Consider the following 17140-nt stretch of genomic DNA (forward strand, 5'->3'; position numbering starts at 1 on the left):
CAGAGAAATAAATTTTATAGAAGCACTCTTAATTCTAATAGTTCCTCTGAATGATAATTTAGAATTAATAATTATGAAACGAAAATATGAATAATAATTCTCTCGTTTTAGATAAAGAATTTCATCAAATTCTAAAAGGTGGGGAAAGAATATTTTTTTCACTTAGAATCAATAAAAAAATATATTGATTTATTAAAATTAGTCATTAAAATTAGATTTAATATCTTATTTAATAGATCTTTAAATAAAAGTAAATTTGAATTTCTCTTCAAAATAATTTTTCTTATAAGTAAAATATAAATATTCATAAAATAAAAATGATTAACTTATAATGAAATTAAGAGGAGTAAATAAATAATAAATATTTTATGATTAAAATCTTACTCTAAAAGAAAGCAAATAAAATATTATATTTAGATATTAAATTAATACAATAAACTTTCATTATTCTAAATTTTGTTTTTGTAAATAAGGTTATTAAATTAAGAATATCATAAAATGCCTGAATTATCATCAATGTCTAAGTTTTCCCATGATTTGAGTGAGTCATAGCTTTTTCTTAATTAATTGTCATCTTTCTTCCTTTAAGATTTATTTTATGACTGCAATCTTGCTGTTTGCGGTCTATAATAGTTGCTAGAATATTTATATATTGTAAGATTACTTTCAATCTCTTTTTAGTATTTTTCTTCATCAAATGTTCTAGATCTCTAAAGTAATATTTCTTCGCTTTTATTAGTAGATATAACTTTTTTATTGTTTACTTATTGATGAATCTTGGTATTTGAGTTTAAGGATACTTTTTTATTTGGGGTTTTTGTGTTACTTTAATTGTTTGGTGTATTAATTATTTAGTTAATAGCCTCCTTTGTTGGTTTTCTTTATAATGAAGTAAATGATTATAATTCAGGATGTATCATTTATTTAAAATAGCTTGTAGATGTTTATTATGATTATTTTAAGTGTTGTTTAATATATGTCTAATTATAATAAGGATTAGAGTTGCTATAAATATTTTTTACTTTTCCTTCCTTACTTTCTTCAATTTTTTGGGCTGTGAGGTGTTAATTCTGCTAGACTTAGATGTCTTCATCTTCTCTAAGTTATGTTTTACTCTGATTTATATTTAATGATTAATTCTTAACATTACCAAAAAATGAAGCAGACGTTATTTTACTCTCTTGCTTATTATTTCCATCATTTAACTGAGGCTAAGCGCTCCATATTCTGGGTTTTTTGTTAAGAGTATTTTATTGTTATTTCTTTTAAAATTAATTTAAAATAAAAGCTTAAGATCTATCTACAAGAGAAGACTTATCTACTTCGGTAAAAAGAGGATTAGTTATAGAGAGTTTTTACTGTTTCTCTTTACTTGGTCTTCTACCATTTAAAACTCCATCTGGTTCAAATATCTTTTTCATATATTTTTATTTTAGCTCTTCTTCTTTCTTTTCTAATTCTATTCCTATGTTGTGAGTAGATTATTTTCTGTTTTCAATCTCATTTTGAACCTTGATAGACTAGTTATAGTTTTTAGTTAATTAAAAGTCTTTATTTTTTTCTTAATCTAACAAATCTTTTATTAATAATGAAGGATTAGAACCTTACTTGGTCTTTAAATGGTCTTAAAATTTTGTAATATTTTTATTTTGTTGAGCATTATTTGTAATATTGCCTTTATGATTAGCTTTAAATTGACTTTACTTTAAAGTGTTATTCTCACTTTATTCAAAAAGATTTTAGGTTGGATTCACTGTTGATGATACCTAAGGCTTGTGCTTAGATGTAAGCTTTCTTTGAGTTTGTACAAATTATTCAGTAGCATTTTATTTGTTTTATTCGTTTACTTTATTTTAAGTAGATTTTGGTGAAACATTATGTAAAATATCATTATTGCAACATGATGTGAAATTCAATTTAGGAGAAGCATGAGCCTTATTGCTGTAGCTTGCATGAGTCCTGGAACTAAGAGATCCACATTTATCAGTTAGCGTATATTTTATAAAATCTGTATTTGGGATAGTTAGCGTTTCGTATTCATTTTCTATTAAGTGGTTATTTAGTAAACCACTTACATCTGATTTTGTTATTTAATGAGATTTTTTACTATTAAGAAAATCATCGAGCTTAAACATTTCATGAATCTTAAAATTTCCTTTTTAGTTTTTAGCATTAAAAGAGGTAGCAGAGGTTTTCTTATTTTATTTAGTTTGTTTTTTTATATTTAAAAGCGACGTTAATGGCTAAGTATTTTTCGAACTTTGGCTCTGCCAACAAATATTTTTTAATGCCTTTAAAGATAGTTAGCTTTAATTAGGCACTTTTTATGGCTACTTTTTAGCTGGTTTTGCAGAGTTTGGAAGAAGAGAAGTCAATGATATCCTTTGAAAAGGGTTTATATCGAAAAATACATCAGAGAAATTCTACAAATCATTAGCAAAATCAGATTATTTTTTCTTTTCAAAGTCTGCTGCAATCATTTCTTACTTACTTACTTCTATATATTTTATTATAGTCAAGAGTTTGTAAACAAATAGAATAATTATAAATGTTGCCAAAAGTTAATCAATATTTTTGATAGTAAAAATTAATTAGAGAGTATTATATATTAAAAACACACTCTTCATAATTCAATTAAAAACAAAAATAAAATTTCTCATAAATAAAGAAAGTTAGTTAGTTCTATGTAAAATTTTGCTGACTTATAAAATAGTAGACTCATAGTTGAAACACTCCTTTTTTTATTATTTATTATCCAAGTTTTTATTGAATAGTTTTTTGAATGAAAAATCGTTAAATATAATTTTTTTATAATAACAAATAAAGCAAAATTAGTTTTGACTATTTATTTAAAAATACAATATATTAACAATAAATTAATCAATTTATTAACTTAAATACTCATTTACTTCCATCTCAAATAACTTAGGTGATATATTTTATTTGTTAAAATAGTAAAATTTAATAATATTTTAATTTTCATTTCTTCACGTCGATTTGTGATAAATCAACATTTGAATCAATTTATTCCAAATCATCCTGATTATATCCTATTTCAGAATTATTTATGAGCTGATCTATGTCAGAATTCATTGAATGTATTAATTAATCAAGGTTTTTATTAAAGTTTTTGCTGTATTATCTCTTGGATACTTATTTTACTGGAGAGAGATCTTAATCATAATTATCATCTATTTAATTTAAAATTGATCTATTGATATTGTGAATACTAGCATCTTAGCCCATGATACCACTCTGTTAACTAGTATTTAATTTGGGTTTGCTCTTTATGAGATTATCAATGTTGGAATCTATTTTTTGAAGATTAGATTGATTAGCTAAATCAGAATCAGCAAGAATATCATCTATATTAGATGAAACATCATTTATTTAAGTTTTAATCTTTTTTTAAGAGCTAATTGATTGCTTGGTTGCATTGCTTTTATTTTGAGTTTACCCAATTTTATTTTAGGATTTATTTGATGTTTTATTTTATTTTGTTTTAATTATATTATCTATATTTGAGTCTATTTTTTAGATTTCAAGTTAATCCAAATATGAATCTCCTAAAAGATCATCGATATTTGATGAAATACCATCCAAATCAATATCAGCATCTATCTTATTAGAAGATGGTTTACTTGTAATCTTATTTGAATTCTATATGTTAGCTGATTATGATTTACTCTAAGAATTTTTGCTTATTAATGGTGGTTTTTAATTTTACTATGACTTTTAAAGTTTTAGCATCTCTTCTTACTATTTGATAAACTTTTCTTGTAGTTCCATGTACTTCTTTTACTATTCTATATAATCTTTCTACAAATCTGAAGATTATTTATTTGCATTATTATTATTTCCTATATTTTCATCTATCTCTTAAACTGCTGTGTCAGGTCTTTCATTTTGATTATCTTTATAACATTTAAAAAACTATTTCTAAATAATTTTTAAATAATATTTAATTTACCTTGTAGCATTTAAGGAATAAATCTAGCTTAAACAGCCAAAAACCCTTACACAGTTTTTTTAGGGTAACTTAAGTTAAGTAAAGTAAATTCTTGGTTGCAGTGCCATTAGTTAGGGTCTCTTAAACAACCTTTCCATGCAAAATGCACCTCACCAAGATAACTCTCCTCATCCATTTGCTAACTAAAGAAAATCTTTATTGATATATATCTAGAAAGTTGTTACTATTTTTTTTATTTGAAACATTTTTTAAAATATTCATTTTTATATCTAAAAAATTGATATTTACTGTGTTTGCTTATCTAAATCTGAATTTCTAAGCTACTTTAATGAAAGAGCTATAAATTTATGTTTGGTGGACTATCTAATTTTCTATGCTTCCTTAGAGGGAAATTTTAAGGAAGATATTTTTATATTTTGGGTCTATATTTCTTAAAGTAGGAAGCTACAATTTTAGGGATCCATCTATTTAGTCATATTCGTCATTTATATCAACTTCTTCTTACAAGAATAATTTATTTTCTACTTTGCAAAGAGGATTATTATCAGGTCCATTAGGTTATCTTTTTTAGCTGCCATCTTATTATTCCTCTTCTTCTTCTTATTAATGTTCTTCTTCTTCATCTTCTTCATGAATCTAAGATTTGTCTAAATAATTTTCTAAAGTAGATTTCAATTCTTAAATAGAAATAGATCCCACTTTTTCTTTATCAAAAATACAATAAAAACTGTTGAAATCTTTCTAATTTAAAGTTATTTTTAGAGCTTCAAACCTTTCTCTCATTTCTGAAGGTGAAATTTCACCACTACCATCTGTATCTAAAAACTCGAAGAATTTTTCTAATGGAATTTTTTTGCTATTAATAGAATCAATCACTTTTTTGAATAGCTATTCTTCCCAAATCTGTCTTTACTTTGGTCTATTTTCTAAAATTGTCTTAAATTCAGCAATACCTAACAGTTTTTTTCCTTGATAGAAACCAGCTACTCTTTAAAGGCAACCAATATCAGAGCTAGAAAGGGACAAGTTAGAGCAATATTTAACGAATTCAGATTAAGTGATTTTATTGTCACCATCTTTATCAACCTCTTTCAATCTTTAAATGAAATTAGGAGGATTATTTTTTAAAGACATGTACATTCTTATGATGGCTTCATCATCCTACAGAATTTCTACATTCATATTATCAACTTCTTTCTTTCCTTTAGCTCTCTTAGCTTCGCTTAAAGCCTTGACAAATATTTAACCTGTTTTGAACCTTTGCATCTTTTGCTCTATCTTAATCAATCTCAATTCCTCCTTTAACTTAATCAATTCTTTCATGGCTTCTTATCCTTCTTAATCTAAGGTAGATTTTCCAATTCCTCCAGAGGCTCCTCCTCCACCTCCTTCCATTTTAATTAACTCTAATTCCATATCTTTTTCAACTAATAGACGAGATTTCTCCTTTAATTCCTACTTCAATCTATTTACCTCTTGTTGGAGTTCTTCAACCTACTCTGAATTCATACCATCTTTATTAGAAACACCATCTAATTCTTAAACTTTAACCTATTAATTTTAAAATTAATCTACTATTAAATGATAAACAAACTAAACTACTTTTAAGTCCATGTTTTCCTCTCTTAGCTTTTTTAGCTCTTCAATTTTATCTTTTAAAAGTTTGTCTTTGTAATCTAATTTCATTTCAAAATCTTCAAACTTTTACAGTTTCTCTTAGATCTCTAATTCTTTTCTTAGTCTATCTTCCATAGGCTTTTTTATTGAAATTTGCCATGCATCACCATAAAAATTATCAATTACTTCTTTTTCTTCTTCTTGTGGAAGTGGCTTATCATAGGGACATAATATATTAAAAACACATAAGCAGGCTTCAGTAGAAGTTAATCCTTACAGCAGATTGTATAAATCTTCTACATTTGTTATGTTTTCCATCCAACTTCCTGTATAAATAAAGGGCTTTTTTAAGTGCTAATTTACTTTCACTCCTTCCTCTTAAACTTTTTTCATCATGTCAAAAAATCTTGAATTTTTGCAAAAGTTTATTTATCAAACGTAGAAATATAACAAAACAAATAAATGAATACCTCTCTCTTGCCCATCCTTATATCGTACCTTTTTCTTCATTAAGCTTTTAGCCTTTCCTTGATTTTTTAGCTTATGAAGATGCATTAGTATCACCTTTTTCTCTAAATGGAACTTCTACAACTCCAAGACCTTGTCCCTTAATAGCTTCATTCATCCATTAGATATCTTCTTTTTTTGTTCCTACTCCTGAAGCAGCTGAACTATAAACTATTAAAAGTTCTCTTGTATGTTCATTAACTGCAACATCCAAAGGCGTTTTATGATTTTCATAGTTTGCTAAAGTAATATCAGCTCCTTTTTACATTAATATAGGAATTACTCTGGTCCTTCCTTGTTCAGCTGCATAATAAAGAGGAGTCTTTCCTTCTTTATCTCTTGAATTGACCTTTGCACCAAATTCTATCAAAGTTCTTACTATATCAATTTACTTCAAGGAAGAATTCAAAATTGAATAGTGAAGCCCAGTTAACTGATTTATATCCTATGATTCTATAATTTCAGGACAAATACCTATAAACAAAACAATTATTTTTGCACTGTTACCACAACAAGCATAGTGAAAAGCAGTTCTTCCCTTATATACAAAATTTTATATTAATATAATATTATTTTTAGCCAATTAAAAACAAAGCAAATAATTTTGCATGAAGCTTTGTAAACAATAATTGGAATTATAATCAAAAAATATACTTTAGTGTCTGTTGAATCTATAAAGGCACCTTTTTTGACCAGCTACTCACAAATATATTCTTATCCATGATAAGCTGCATAATGGAGAGGCGTTTTAAGGGATTTATCTCTTGCAAATACGCTAAATCCTTAAAGAAGCAAGTACTCTACTATTGATGTATGACCTTCTTTGCATGCTACATGAAGAGGAGATCTATTGAATTAATCAACAGCTTATTTTGCTAATTCCATATCATTATAATTTTTAAGAAATTATTTAGTTTTTTCTAAATCACCCTTTTATACAAAGACAAATAACTGGTTAAATTCTTCCCTAATTTAATTGCTCATCCATTACATATCAAAGTGAGCTTTACGGAGCCTTTCAAGTGCTTTTTATTCATATTTATGCATCCAATCTAAACCAGTTTATTTTAAAAATTAATCTTTGAATTCTGGTACTGCTACTGCAATAGCCAAATCTTCGAGCTTCAAACCTTCAAACCCAACTTTTTAAAACTTTTTAACTACGAATTATATGCTTTCAATAGTAATTTTTTCATCAGTATTCATTTTATAGAAGAGATTATTAATATTTTATTAAATTTTAAAAACCTTTTATAATAACCCTATTTTATAATCTTTAATATAATTTATTAATCCTCAAAATCTTGTAAAATTTTAAAAAAATTAAGAATCGTTGCAAATACAATTATTCAATTAATTTTCAAATCAAATTTGTTTGTGAATAAATAATTAAGTATTGAAAATGTTTGTAATTCAGTAATTTCCACTCAACTCATAATTATAAAAATAAACTATTATAAACTTTTATTGAAATTTATTTAAATTATTTTTTTATTAAAAATAATGATTGATTAAATAATTTTGAATATTATTGTTTGTTGACTTTGTTATTAACATATCCTTCAGTGAAACTTATTTAGGTTGAGTTAATATAAATTCTTTTTGTCATTTTACTAATTAAGGAGCAATTTATATAATTTATTTAATATTTATTAGCAATATAAGTCATTTAAAAAATTATCTTTCATATCCATAAATTTAAATTTATGTAAAATACTCAATCACATTAAATAAGAGTATTTATTAAATATAAAGGAAACAAAAATGTGTTAGTGAAATTTTGAAATGAATTTATCTCATCTGTAAAAAACACATCCAACTATTTACAATTTCTCTAAAATAAAGATCTAATTTTGATGCAATTTTTTAATAGATTGAATCATTTAGTTTACAAATATTTAAACAAAATCATTTATGGGAATTAATTTCTAAAATTATAAAAATACAGTCAAATTCTAATTGCAGCTCATAGTTAAAAATAAGTATTAAAAAAATTTAATTAACACATAAAATCAAAAAAAGAGACTTATTAAGATAAAAACTTGAATAAAAGAGTCAATTGGTAGCTCTATTAAGAATATGTTTTTAGGCAATTTAAAGTGCTTTGCATTTTTAGCATCACTATTATTTACCTAAATTTTTGCATAGTCTTGCAATATTAATTCATTAATTAGTAATAAAATTTCATGCGCTTGTTCTTAGTCAAATTATTCTATAAACAACTATTCATATTCTAGTGCTTTGACATATGGATACAGCATTGCAGGGTGGATAAAAACTAACACTCCTTCAGTGAATGGAAATATAGTTTATGCTGTATATACAACTAGTGGATAGAGAATATATGCCTTACATTTGTAAAATTAATTATCAAATATTCAAGTTCTATTATTTGGATAGTCCACAAATTCAATTTATTAAAATACATTTCCTTACGCTGCTTCTTAATGGGTTTACACAGCAGTAACTATCTACTAAAACAGTTTCGACCTATTCATAATGCGTCCTTATAATCCAACTGATTTAGTATCTCTAGCTAACCCAGTAAGTAATCCTGATTTTTAGCAGGTGACTGCTGGATTTACTCTCAAGGCTTGTACTCATTAATATCAGACATATTACTCTTTTTGTGGTTACATGGCATATTTTAGTTTACTTACTTTTAATTTTAAAAATTTGAGCAGTGATGATAAATTGAGGTTAATGTATTCGGGAGGATTACCTTTAGTAGTTGTTAAATATGATTTAACTAGTTTTAAGACCACAAATTATGAGATAGATGGTACTTCAACAGGACATAATATTTACTAAAGTTAGTATTAGCTATAAACTAATAATTAAAATATGTTTGACTTGAAGGTTAATCGCCCTACAGTTCCTCTAATGCTAAATCCTATATATCCTTAAGATGGAGATAATTTTCCCTATCCTGGATTTACTGTTAGTAAAAATGAACTTATATGAATTTAATTTATTAATTAATTAATCTTAATGTTTATTAATAAAATATTAGGCTTTTGGTGTTACGTCACTTCTATTGCTAGTTAGTCAAATATTTTTGTGTTTTAAAATGAAAATGCTTCTAATAATTTATTATCTGTAAGCTCATTGAATGATGCTGCTAATGGATACTTTAAATTTTGTGTTTATAACGAATGCTATTAATCAGGTTCTACTAACCCTGCTAACACTTGGATTCAATTTGTAATTTGGTTATAAATATTATTTGATAACTAAAAAAATTTTATTAAATATTTAATTAGACCTTTAGCTTAAGAAATCAGTAAATAAATAGTTTAAGTGATGGTGCAATTATTGAATATTATACTAATGGATTATTCCAGAAAAAAATTCAATTTAATACAAAATATACTGAGAATCCTTATTAAACAAATGTAATAAATTTCTCTAGTTCAACATAGAATTCTGTTTATTTAAAGTACTTCATCATTTAGAGAGGAGTAATGGTAGAACTTACAGGTTCATCCTGCATAGCTTCTACATAATGTTTATTTTCTTTGAGTAAGTATATTTAAATTGAAAAAAAATTGACTTGAAATTAAATTACTTTTTTAAAATAGTGGGTTATAGGTGCGTTCTTTGTGCAGCAGGATATAGTTTAACTTCTGATTCTGATTGCTCTCCTCCAACAAACTGTAAATCTTCTTAATTAAATAAAATTTATATTAAGGATCCGGTTCTTAATATCTGCTAAGAAAAATGTGATAAAACATGCAAAGATTGTGATTAATCTACAAGAGTATGTTCTACATGCTTTAATACTAATATTAATCCTCCTACCTGCTCGTGCCCTGCAAATAATATTTATAAAGATGATGTAAGAGGATTTTGTTCTACCACTCGTGCTGATGAACACTCGCAAATAAGAGTGAATTCTGAAACAACTTTTGCTAATGCAGGATAAGTTACAAAGATAGTTACTCTTTTAAAAAATTAGTATAATATTTTGAATATCATAGCACTAACCTAGTTAAGTATTAACAAAAATTCTAACTCATAAAACGATATCTAATTCTATGTCTCACCTTAAAGTGATAGTTCATCTGTAAGTTCTTCACCCTTCATACATTTTAAAAATGCTAATATTATGATAAATAACTTAGTATATTCTTACATCATTAACTAAGTAGGACAGTAAGGAATAACAGTAAAAAACATAGTAATCAGCATTCCATAAACTAATTCTTTAAGGATAAGTGGCAGTGGTTCCTATGTATAATCTTATGCGCATTAAATAAGAGATTATACTCCTTATGTTTCAATATTCTTAACAGGATACGGTTTAGTGAAAGGGAATTTAGTGGATATTCAAATTTAGTACTCGACTGTTACAAGAGAAGATATGATTATTACTATTTAATCATAAGGAGACTCTCCTATCTATTAAGTTAATCTTTGTATTGTTTTCTCGAGATTTATGACAACTGAGTAATAAGTCTAAATTCCTAGTTATATTTCAACTTATCCAACTGATTTTTAAGGAGCAAGATCAGTGCAATCAGATTTTACTGTTTCATAATAGCAGCAATATTATGTACCTTTTATATATGGACTGAATTCTATTTCTTACACTGCTACTTAAGATATGAATTTTGCGCTGACAATTTCTAAAAGTACATAAACAACATATAATTACTATTTAGAGGTTTCATCTAACACATAAATTAAAAGTCTTAAATTTACTTTGCTTCGTTTTTAGCCAATAGCTACTGTAGATAATACAACCACAGAGTGTTTTACATCTTGTACAGAATGTTCTGTATCTTCAAATACTTGTACAACATGCTCAGATGCTAACCGAGTACCACCTTTATGTAGTTGTGCTTAATCTTATTTTACAAAAATTGATGGAACATGTTCTCAATGTTCATAAATATGCAAAACTTGTACTTTATCTGCAACAAATTGTAATTTATATTTTTTTAAAGATCTAATTAGGATTTTATTTATTTATTAAATCAAGGTACTTAATGCTTTGCAAGTAATACATTATCTCCCCCAAATTGTGCTTGCATGGACGGATTTACATATGTTGGGACAGACTATACTTAATGCCTCCCCTGCTCAAATATGTGTTAAACATGTTCAGGAACATAATCCACTTGTACAAAATGTAATCCAGGAAGAATAAACTTCCCTTCATGCACTTGTCCAGACAGCTAATATGATGATGGTGTAAGTAAAGCCTGCTAAAGTAATAATTTATTTAAATTTGAACAATAATTAAATAATTGGTATAAATAAATATATAGATTGTCCTCCTTAATGTACTAAATGCACTAGTAATAGTAGCTGCTCAGAGTGTAAAAGTGGTTATGTGTTGATAGGAAACCAATGCTAATAATGCAGTTATAAATGCAGTACTTGCTAAAATGCTGATGTTAATAATTGTTCAGCTTGTTCTAATAGCTTACGTATCAATGCACCAGGATGCAATTGCTAAAGTGGATACTTTGATACAAACACAAGCAATCCTGTGTGTTAATGTGAGCATTTTTTATTTTTTAATTTTAAAAATTTTTGAATAAAACCTTTAATATATTATTTATAATTTTTTATAATAGAGTGTAACATATATTGCTCAACTTGTGTAAATTCGGCAACCAACTGCTAATCTTGCAACGGGAATAGAATATTTGATGGTGTAAGCTAGTGCAACTGTCCTCCTAACTCTCTTAACCCTATTAATGGTTCTGCATTCTGTGAAAGTAATAATTTTTTTAAAAAAATTAAAATTAAATATCTTTTTATAAATAGCATGTAGCATAAGTGGAGCAACAATATAGTATTCATAGGATTACTCATAAATTTATATTACATTTACTTACTCTGTATTACCAAGTAACACAATAGCTTCTACTATTACTACTTTTTCTGCTCAAAATTGCCAAAGTGTAAACTAATTAAATATTAAAAAATTAATCTAAAAGATAATATTAAATAAAACTAGGTGTTAGGTTAATCTGTTGTAAATAATCTAGGCTAGGGTTACACTTGTGCTTTGTCTGCAGATAGTAAAACGTTTGTTATAAAATTGGGATATGCCTCTACAGTTTCTAATAATGTAATTATTTCTTTCAACAACTTCTAGCTTAAATCAAATCAGCCTAGTTGCACAAGTACTTACATTACTTCATTTGCAAATAATTAAGTAATAAAACCAAATACTTCCTAAATACCTATAGCATTATTATCAACAAATACTTAGAACTATAATGTTTGTCAATAAATTTAAATTTATGTTTCATCAGTTCAAAATTCAGGAGGAAGATCACTCTAAAATTTTGTATGGAACGAGGTGTCTAATAAGGTTTAAATTCCAAGTGCTTACGCTAATTAGCCTATATTAGTATTTTAACCAAATACTTTAACTGCAAATACCAATTATTAATTCATCCTAACGTACACATCTAGTTATGGAGTAGCTGGCTAATCAACTATACAAATCAGTACTTAGGATAATTCTGATATGTTCTATCTTCAAATATTGAATGGAATAGATGGATCAAGCACTTATTAATTCTACACATATCAAGGTATTTACTTGAAGGCAACTATTTAGTTCAATTCTTGTGTTTCTTCATTTGATACGTTTACAGTACAGTATATTTAATGGTAACAATAATTTGGTAGCTTCAATGGAATTGATTTGAAATCTAACAAGATAGAAAACTCCAGCTTATTTTTTAATTAAGCTACTTTCAATTTTGTTGTTAATCCCTATATACCTGTCCCTAAAGATAAATACCAATTTAATGTAATTTCATTTGTAATATTATTTTTTAATTAAAAACTTTTCTTAAAAAAAAAGGTTGAGGCAAATGTCATATACAATGGAAAAAACTATCTCATATAATAAACAGTGTACATTTAAATTAATCAAAGTCCATTTATAGTCTAAATTATAGGAGGAGATACAGTCAAGTAGTGGAATTAGTAATTTACTTTAGCTGCTTATGTCTTCGATCCTGATTCGAACCAAGCATTTAGTAATAATAATTAAGTAAGTATATCTTGGACCTGTACAGATTAATAAACAGGAGCTAATTGCTTATGGTAAGATGGTACATTATTTAAAGACTAGGCTAATAATTAATTAACAGTTTAAGTACCAGAGAGAACTTTCTAATATTTCTAGAGAATCTATTTAAATGTAGTAGTTAGAAAGGCAAATTTGGATGGAACAATTTAGTAGGGATCTTGCAAATCTTAAATAGTATTTTTAGATTATTAACTTTAATCATTTTAGTTATCAGTCCCGCCTTAATTGAGCTAAGGTTATATCAGTTTTACAGATAAGATTTTATTTTAAGTTACAGACACAAATTTAATATCTTAATTTTAAAATTAAATAGATTCACTAGCATTTAAAACTTCTATTTAATATTAGAATAATTTTTATTTCACTTAGGCACTGCTTTCTAGTTTCTATTAATACATTAGTTTAAAAAATCTATTTTAATTGATTTAGTTAGATCAAAAAGATACGGTAAATGTCTTATTTGAAATAGATTCTCCACAGGCTTAAACATAATTCTAAACAAGTTATGAAGTTTTTGTTGTTGATTCACCTAAAAGCTGTGTGCTAAATATTGCAACTAATGCTATATCTGTTTAAAATTGTATTTCATAATATTAGCCTTTGCAATATAGAATATCTTTATATTTAGCTTAGATGGTTTAAACCATTACTGATATGGAATAAATTTAAAATCATGAGTATATTACTCTACATGGTGTTCCATTCTCTATTTCTAATACTTTCTCATTTCCTTAACTTAGTATATCTTTCAACATATTACCAAGCGGAAGTACATAGCTTGGTTATGTTATTCAAGTCATGGTCTAAGATAGCAATGGGTCGGTTTCGAGTTAGGTGTATAAGATTAGTAATTTAGTCTTCCAGTATAATGATAATGTATCATAGAATCAATAGATTCCAGTTGAAGCATAAATTTCAATTGCCACAATTTAATCATATCTTTATATTTAACAACTTAGTAATTTAAACTTATTTAACTTCTGAATTATTTATTAAACTATTTATTTTTCTAAAAATAGCAACTAATTAAAAATACTTGATGTCATAATTAAGGCTGTTCAATGATGAAGCTATGATTCACTTCAATTTGTACTAATCCAAAAATTTAGAATATTAATATAAGCAGTAAAGCTCAAGAAGGGTATTATTATCTGAGAAAGAAAGGTTTTTAGTTTAATCAACTATTGATTAATAAATTATCCAAAATATAATTGGTAATATTACCACATATACAATTCCTTAAATTTTCAAATATGAAGTAATTTGGTCGAGTTATAAGAAGTTTAGGATCTATCACACCCAAGAAAGACTGCTTTTTTCAACTTTCAGATTAATAGAATCGCTGATACTTACATCAAGCTAAGGAGATGTTACTTAAATGTTATATAATACCTTAATTTCTTTATGTCAATAAGCTTTAGTTCTAACTTAAATAAATAATCAGCCTTTGGTTTATTAGGGAACTACCTTAGCTATAAATTTAGCACAGTATACTAGTTAAAAGCTAACTACTTAACTTTAAATAATACCTTATAATCCATCTTAGAGTATAGCTTAGCCTTACAAAGTTATTTAAATATCATAATATTCATCAACCATGTTTACAAACTTAAATAGTTTCCCTGAAGGAATATAAAGATCGCCTATTATAACCAATTTTATTAGACAATCTAATAGTAATATAATTTTGAATGGTGTTTATCCTGTCTATTTAAAAGCATCTCTTGGTAAATATTTCAACTCAGATTTATTCGTTTGCATTAGTTACAGGACAGGTAGCTAAAATAATAATATGGCTTATCCTCAATAAGGTTAATGGACTTCCTAAGACTGCACAACTGTTATGCAACCTAATACAATTGATGTTATTTGTTATTGCAAGACTTTGGATCCCGTAGTTCTGCTAGAAGATACTCACAATATTTTTATAAACCCTTCTAATACTGATTTGCATTCATTCAGAGATATATTTAGCTATCCTATTCTAATACTTTTAATTTCATAGCTTATAGTTTTCATTATTCTATCTATTTATGGTGTAATGAATGATGAAGTAGATCTTGTAAAAGTTAATTAAACTGTCGTCCCTTATTCATTAGTTGTTCCAAATGGAGCAAACCAAAAAAAACTTGAATAAATGTAAAAATATGAAAAAGAGCTTTAAGAAAAGGAAAAAGATATTGCTGCTCAAAAGGAATAGATAGCTAAGGATTTAAACTAGCTTAAATAAAATATTGATTATATGAAGCAAGTGCATGACAAGAAAGTTTAAGAATAGTAATAATAAATTATTGCTCTTCAATAAGAATAGAATTTAAAACTAGAAAACTAATAACGTGCTTATGAAGCAAGGATAAAAGAGCTTCAACAAAATTACTAAAACAATTACAGTTTAGATAAAAGTGGAAATTAGGAAAATATTGATTAATTGCAGAAGAGCTTCTAAAAATAACTTAAAGAACAACATGAACAATTCAGTTAGTAGAAGCAGTAATTAATTAGTAAATAAAAAGAGGAAATTAAATAGATCGAAGAAGAAGAAAAAGATTTAAAACTCAAAATAGAAAAATAAGAAAAGGAAATGTAAGCCATCATTGCGTAACTTAACCCAGAAGAGGAGAAAAATATACCAAAAAATCCTATTTAAAGAGTAGTTTGGCTAATGTAAAAACAAAAATCGAAGTAAGATGTAGTAATTGATAATCCGAAAAGTGAAAAATAAACTACACCTTAAATCACTAATGATAATTTTATAGAAGACATATCCCCTCTTAACGTTTAAGCCAATAAAAACGGAAATGAAAAACCAGCTATTTCTATCTTTGAAGTTGAAAAAATGAAATTGATAGAAAATAAACCTGAAGAAAGAAAATATTCAAACAAGGATATTATATCTTTAATACAGATAGAAGATATAGAGTAAAGAAATCTATTTGAATAAAAAGAACAGTAACCTCCTGTACCAATTCAATCAAATTAAATTAAAATTCCATAGTAAAATATTGTACTAAGTTAGATATAGAAAGACTTAAATCAAGAAAATAAATAAGATGCTATTCCCTTAAGCTTAAATTACAATATTGTTATCACACTTAAAGTGATTTTGAAAGCATTCGTATATATACATGAATTCTTCTCTGCCTTAATCACTTTTGAAAATCAAATATCAAGACCTATCCGATTCAGTTTGATATTTTTGAAATACATTTTAATGGCAGAATTATTAGGCTTAGTTCAAAATAGCAGTTAATATAGTTTAGATCTTATATTCAGCATTCCTTTGGTATTTGTTGTATCAATTATTTCTAATATTGGGATATTCTTTTTCAAAGTATTAATTAGATCTTAAGGTTTCAAGAAATGTGTTGGCTTAATTTTACTCTCTCTTTCTTTGATTGTTGTAGTATCGCTTCTTGTTTTACAATTCTTAAATGTAAAGTCACCTGCAAATAAATGGTGGTATGCTTATCTCTATTCATTAGGAATAGATTTTATCTTAGTTGAATATGCTATCATTCTCCTAAAAGTAAGCATATTCACAAGTCTTTATCGTAAAAAATAGTTCCATAATAACTTTGACATTCATATGTGGTTACTCGTATCTACAAATGACTTAACCAATTTTTTATTAAAAAATCATTGAAATAAATAAAAAATATCTTTTGTATTTATTTTAAAATTCATATTTTGTTTTATTTTTTTAAAACTATAAATTAATATTTTATTGCATTAATAAATTAATTTATAAATAAATAAGCAAATCAATAAAAAAAATGTGTGGTTTTTGTAGTTAATATTTGAAATTATTTGGAAATAAATTTGGTTTATGAAAAAAAATTAACTTACATTTTTTAATTATGAAATATGTAATTTAAAGAAGATAATTATTGACTAAGTATTTAAAGAAAAGAGCATTAAAATGACTAGCTATAAATTTTGATCAAAAACTTCTTTTGATTAATTTACATAATATTTATGAAATT

The 17140-nt window shown here is 25.9% G+C and overlaps 3 protein-coding genes across 3 annotated transcripts; 1 reads left to right on the top strand and 2 right to left on the bottom strand. All coding sequences in view use genetic code 6, as the record gives it.

The window, feature by feature from the left end:
• Positions 1–491: 491 nt before the first annotated feature.
• Positions 492–2480, bottom strand: TTHERM_00599880 (hypothetical protein; the record flags this gene model as incomplete). Its single annotated transcript, XM_001032462.1, has 1 exon — positions 492–2480. One exon carries the CDS (start codon positions 2478–2480, stop codon positions 492–494), a length of 1989 nt encoding a protein of 662 aa, XP_001032462.1.
• Positions 2481–2979: 499 nt separating this feature from the next.
• TTHERM_00599890 (EF hand protein) lies at positions 2980–7300 on the bottom strand (the record flags this gene model as incomplete). The annotated part of the gene is made up of 6 exons (XM_001032463.2): positions 2980–3914; positions 3971–4193; positions 4259–5521; positions 5573–5993; positions 6058–6632; positions 6749–7300. 6 exons carry the CDS (start codon positions 7298–7300, stop codon positions 2980–2982), a joined length of 3969 nt encoding a protein of 1322 aa, XP_001032463.2.
• Positions 7301–8173: 873 nt separating this feature from the next.
• On the top strand, positions 8174–16800 carry TTHERM_00599900 (transmembrane protein, putative; the record flags this gene model as incomplete). The annotated part of the gene is made up of 11 exons (XM_001032464.2): positions 8174–9038; positions 9108–9298; positions 9358–9616; positions 9676–11022; positions 11079–11309; positions 11368–11601; positions 11680–11823; positions 11873–12009; positions 12066–12872; positions 12927–14115; positions 14177–16800. 11 exons carry the CDS (start codon positions 8174–8176, stop codon positions 16798–16800), a joined length of 8028 nt encoding a protein of 2675 aa, XP_001032464.2.
• Between the last annotated feature and the right edge of the window lie 340 nt (positions 16801–17140).

The sequence above is a fragment of the Tetrahymena thermophila genome, assembly GCF_000189635.1.
Source record: "Tetrahymena thermophila SB210 genomic scaffold scf_8254563, whole genome shotgun sequence".
NCBI lineage: Eukaryota > Ciliophora > Oligohymenophorea > Hymenostomatida > Tetrahymenidae > Tetrahymena > Tetrahymena thermophila.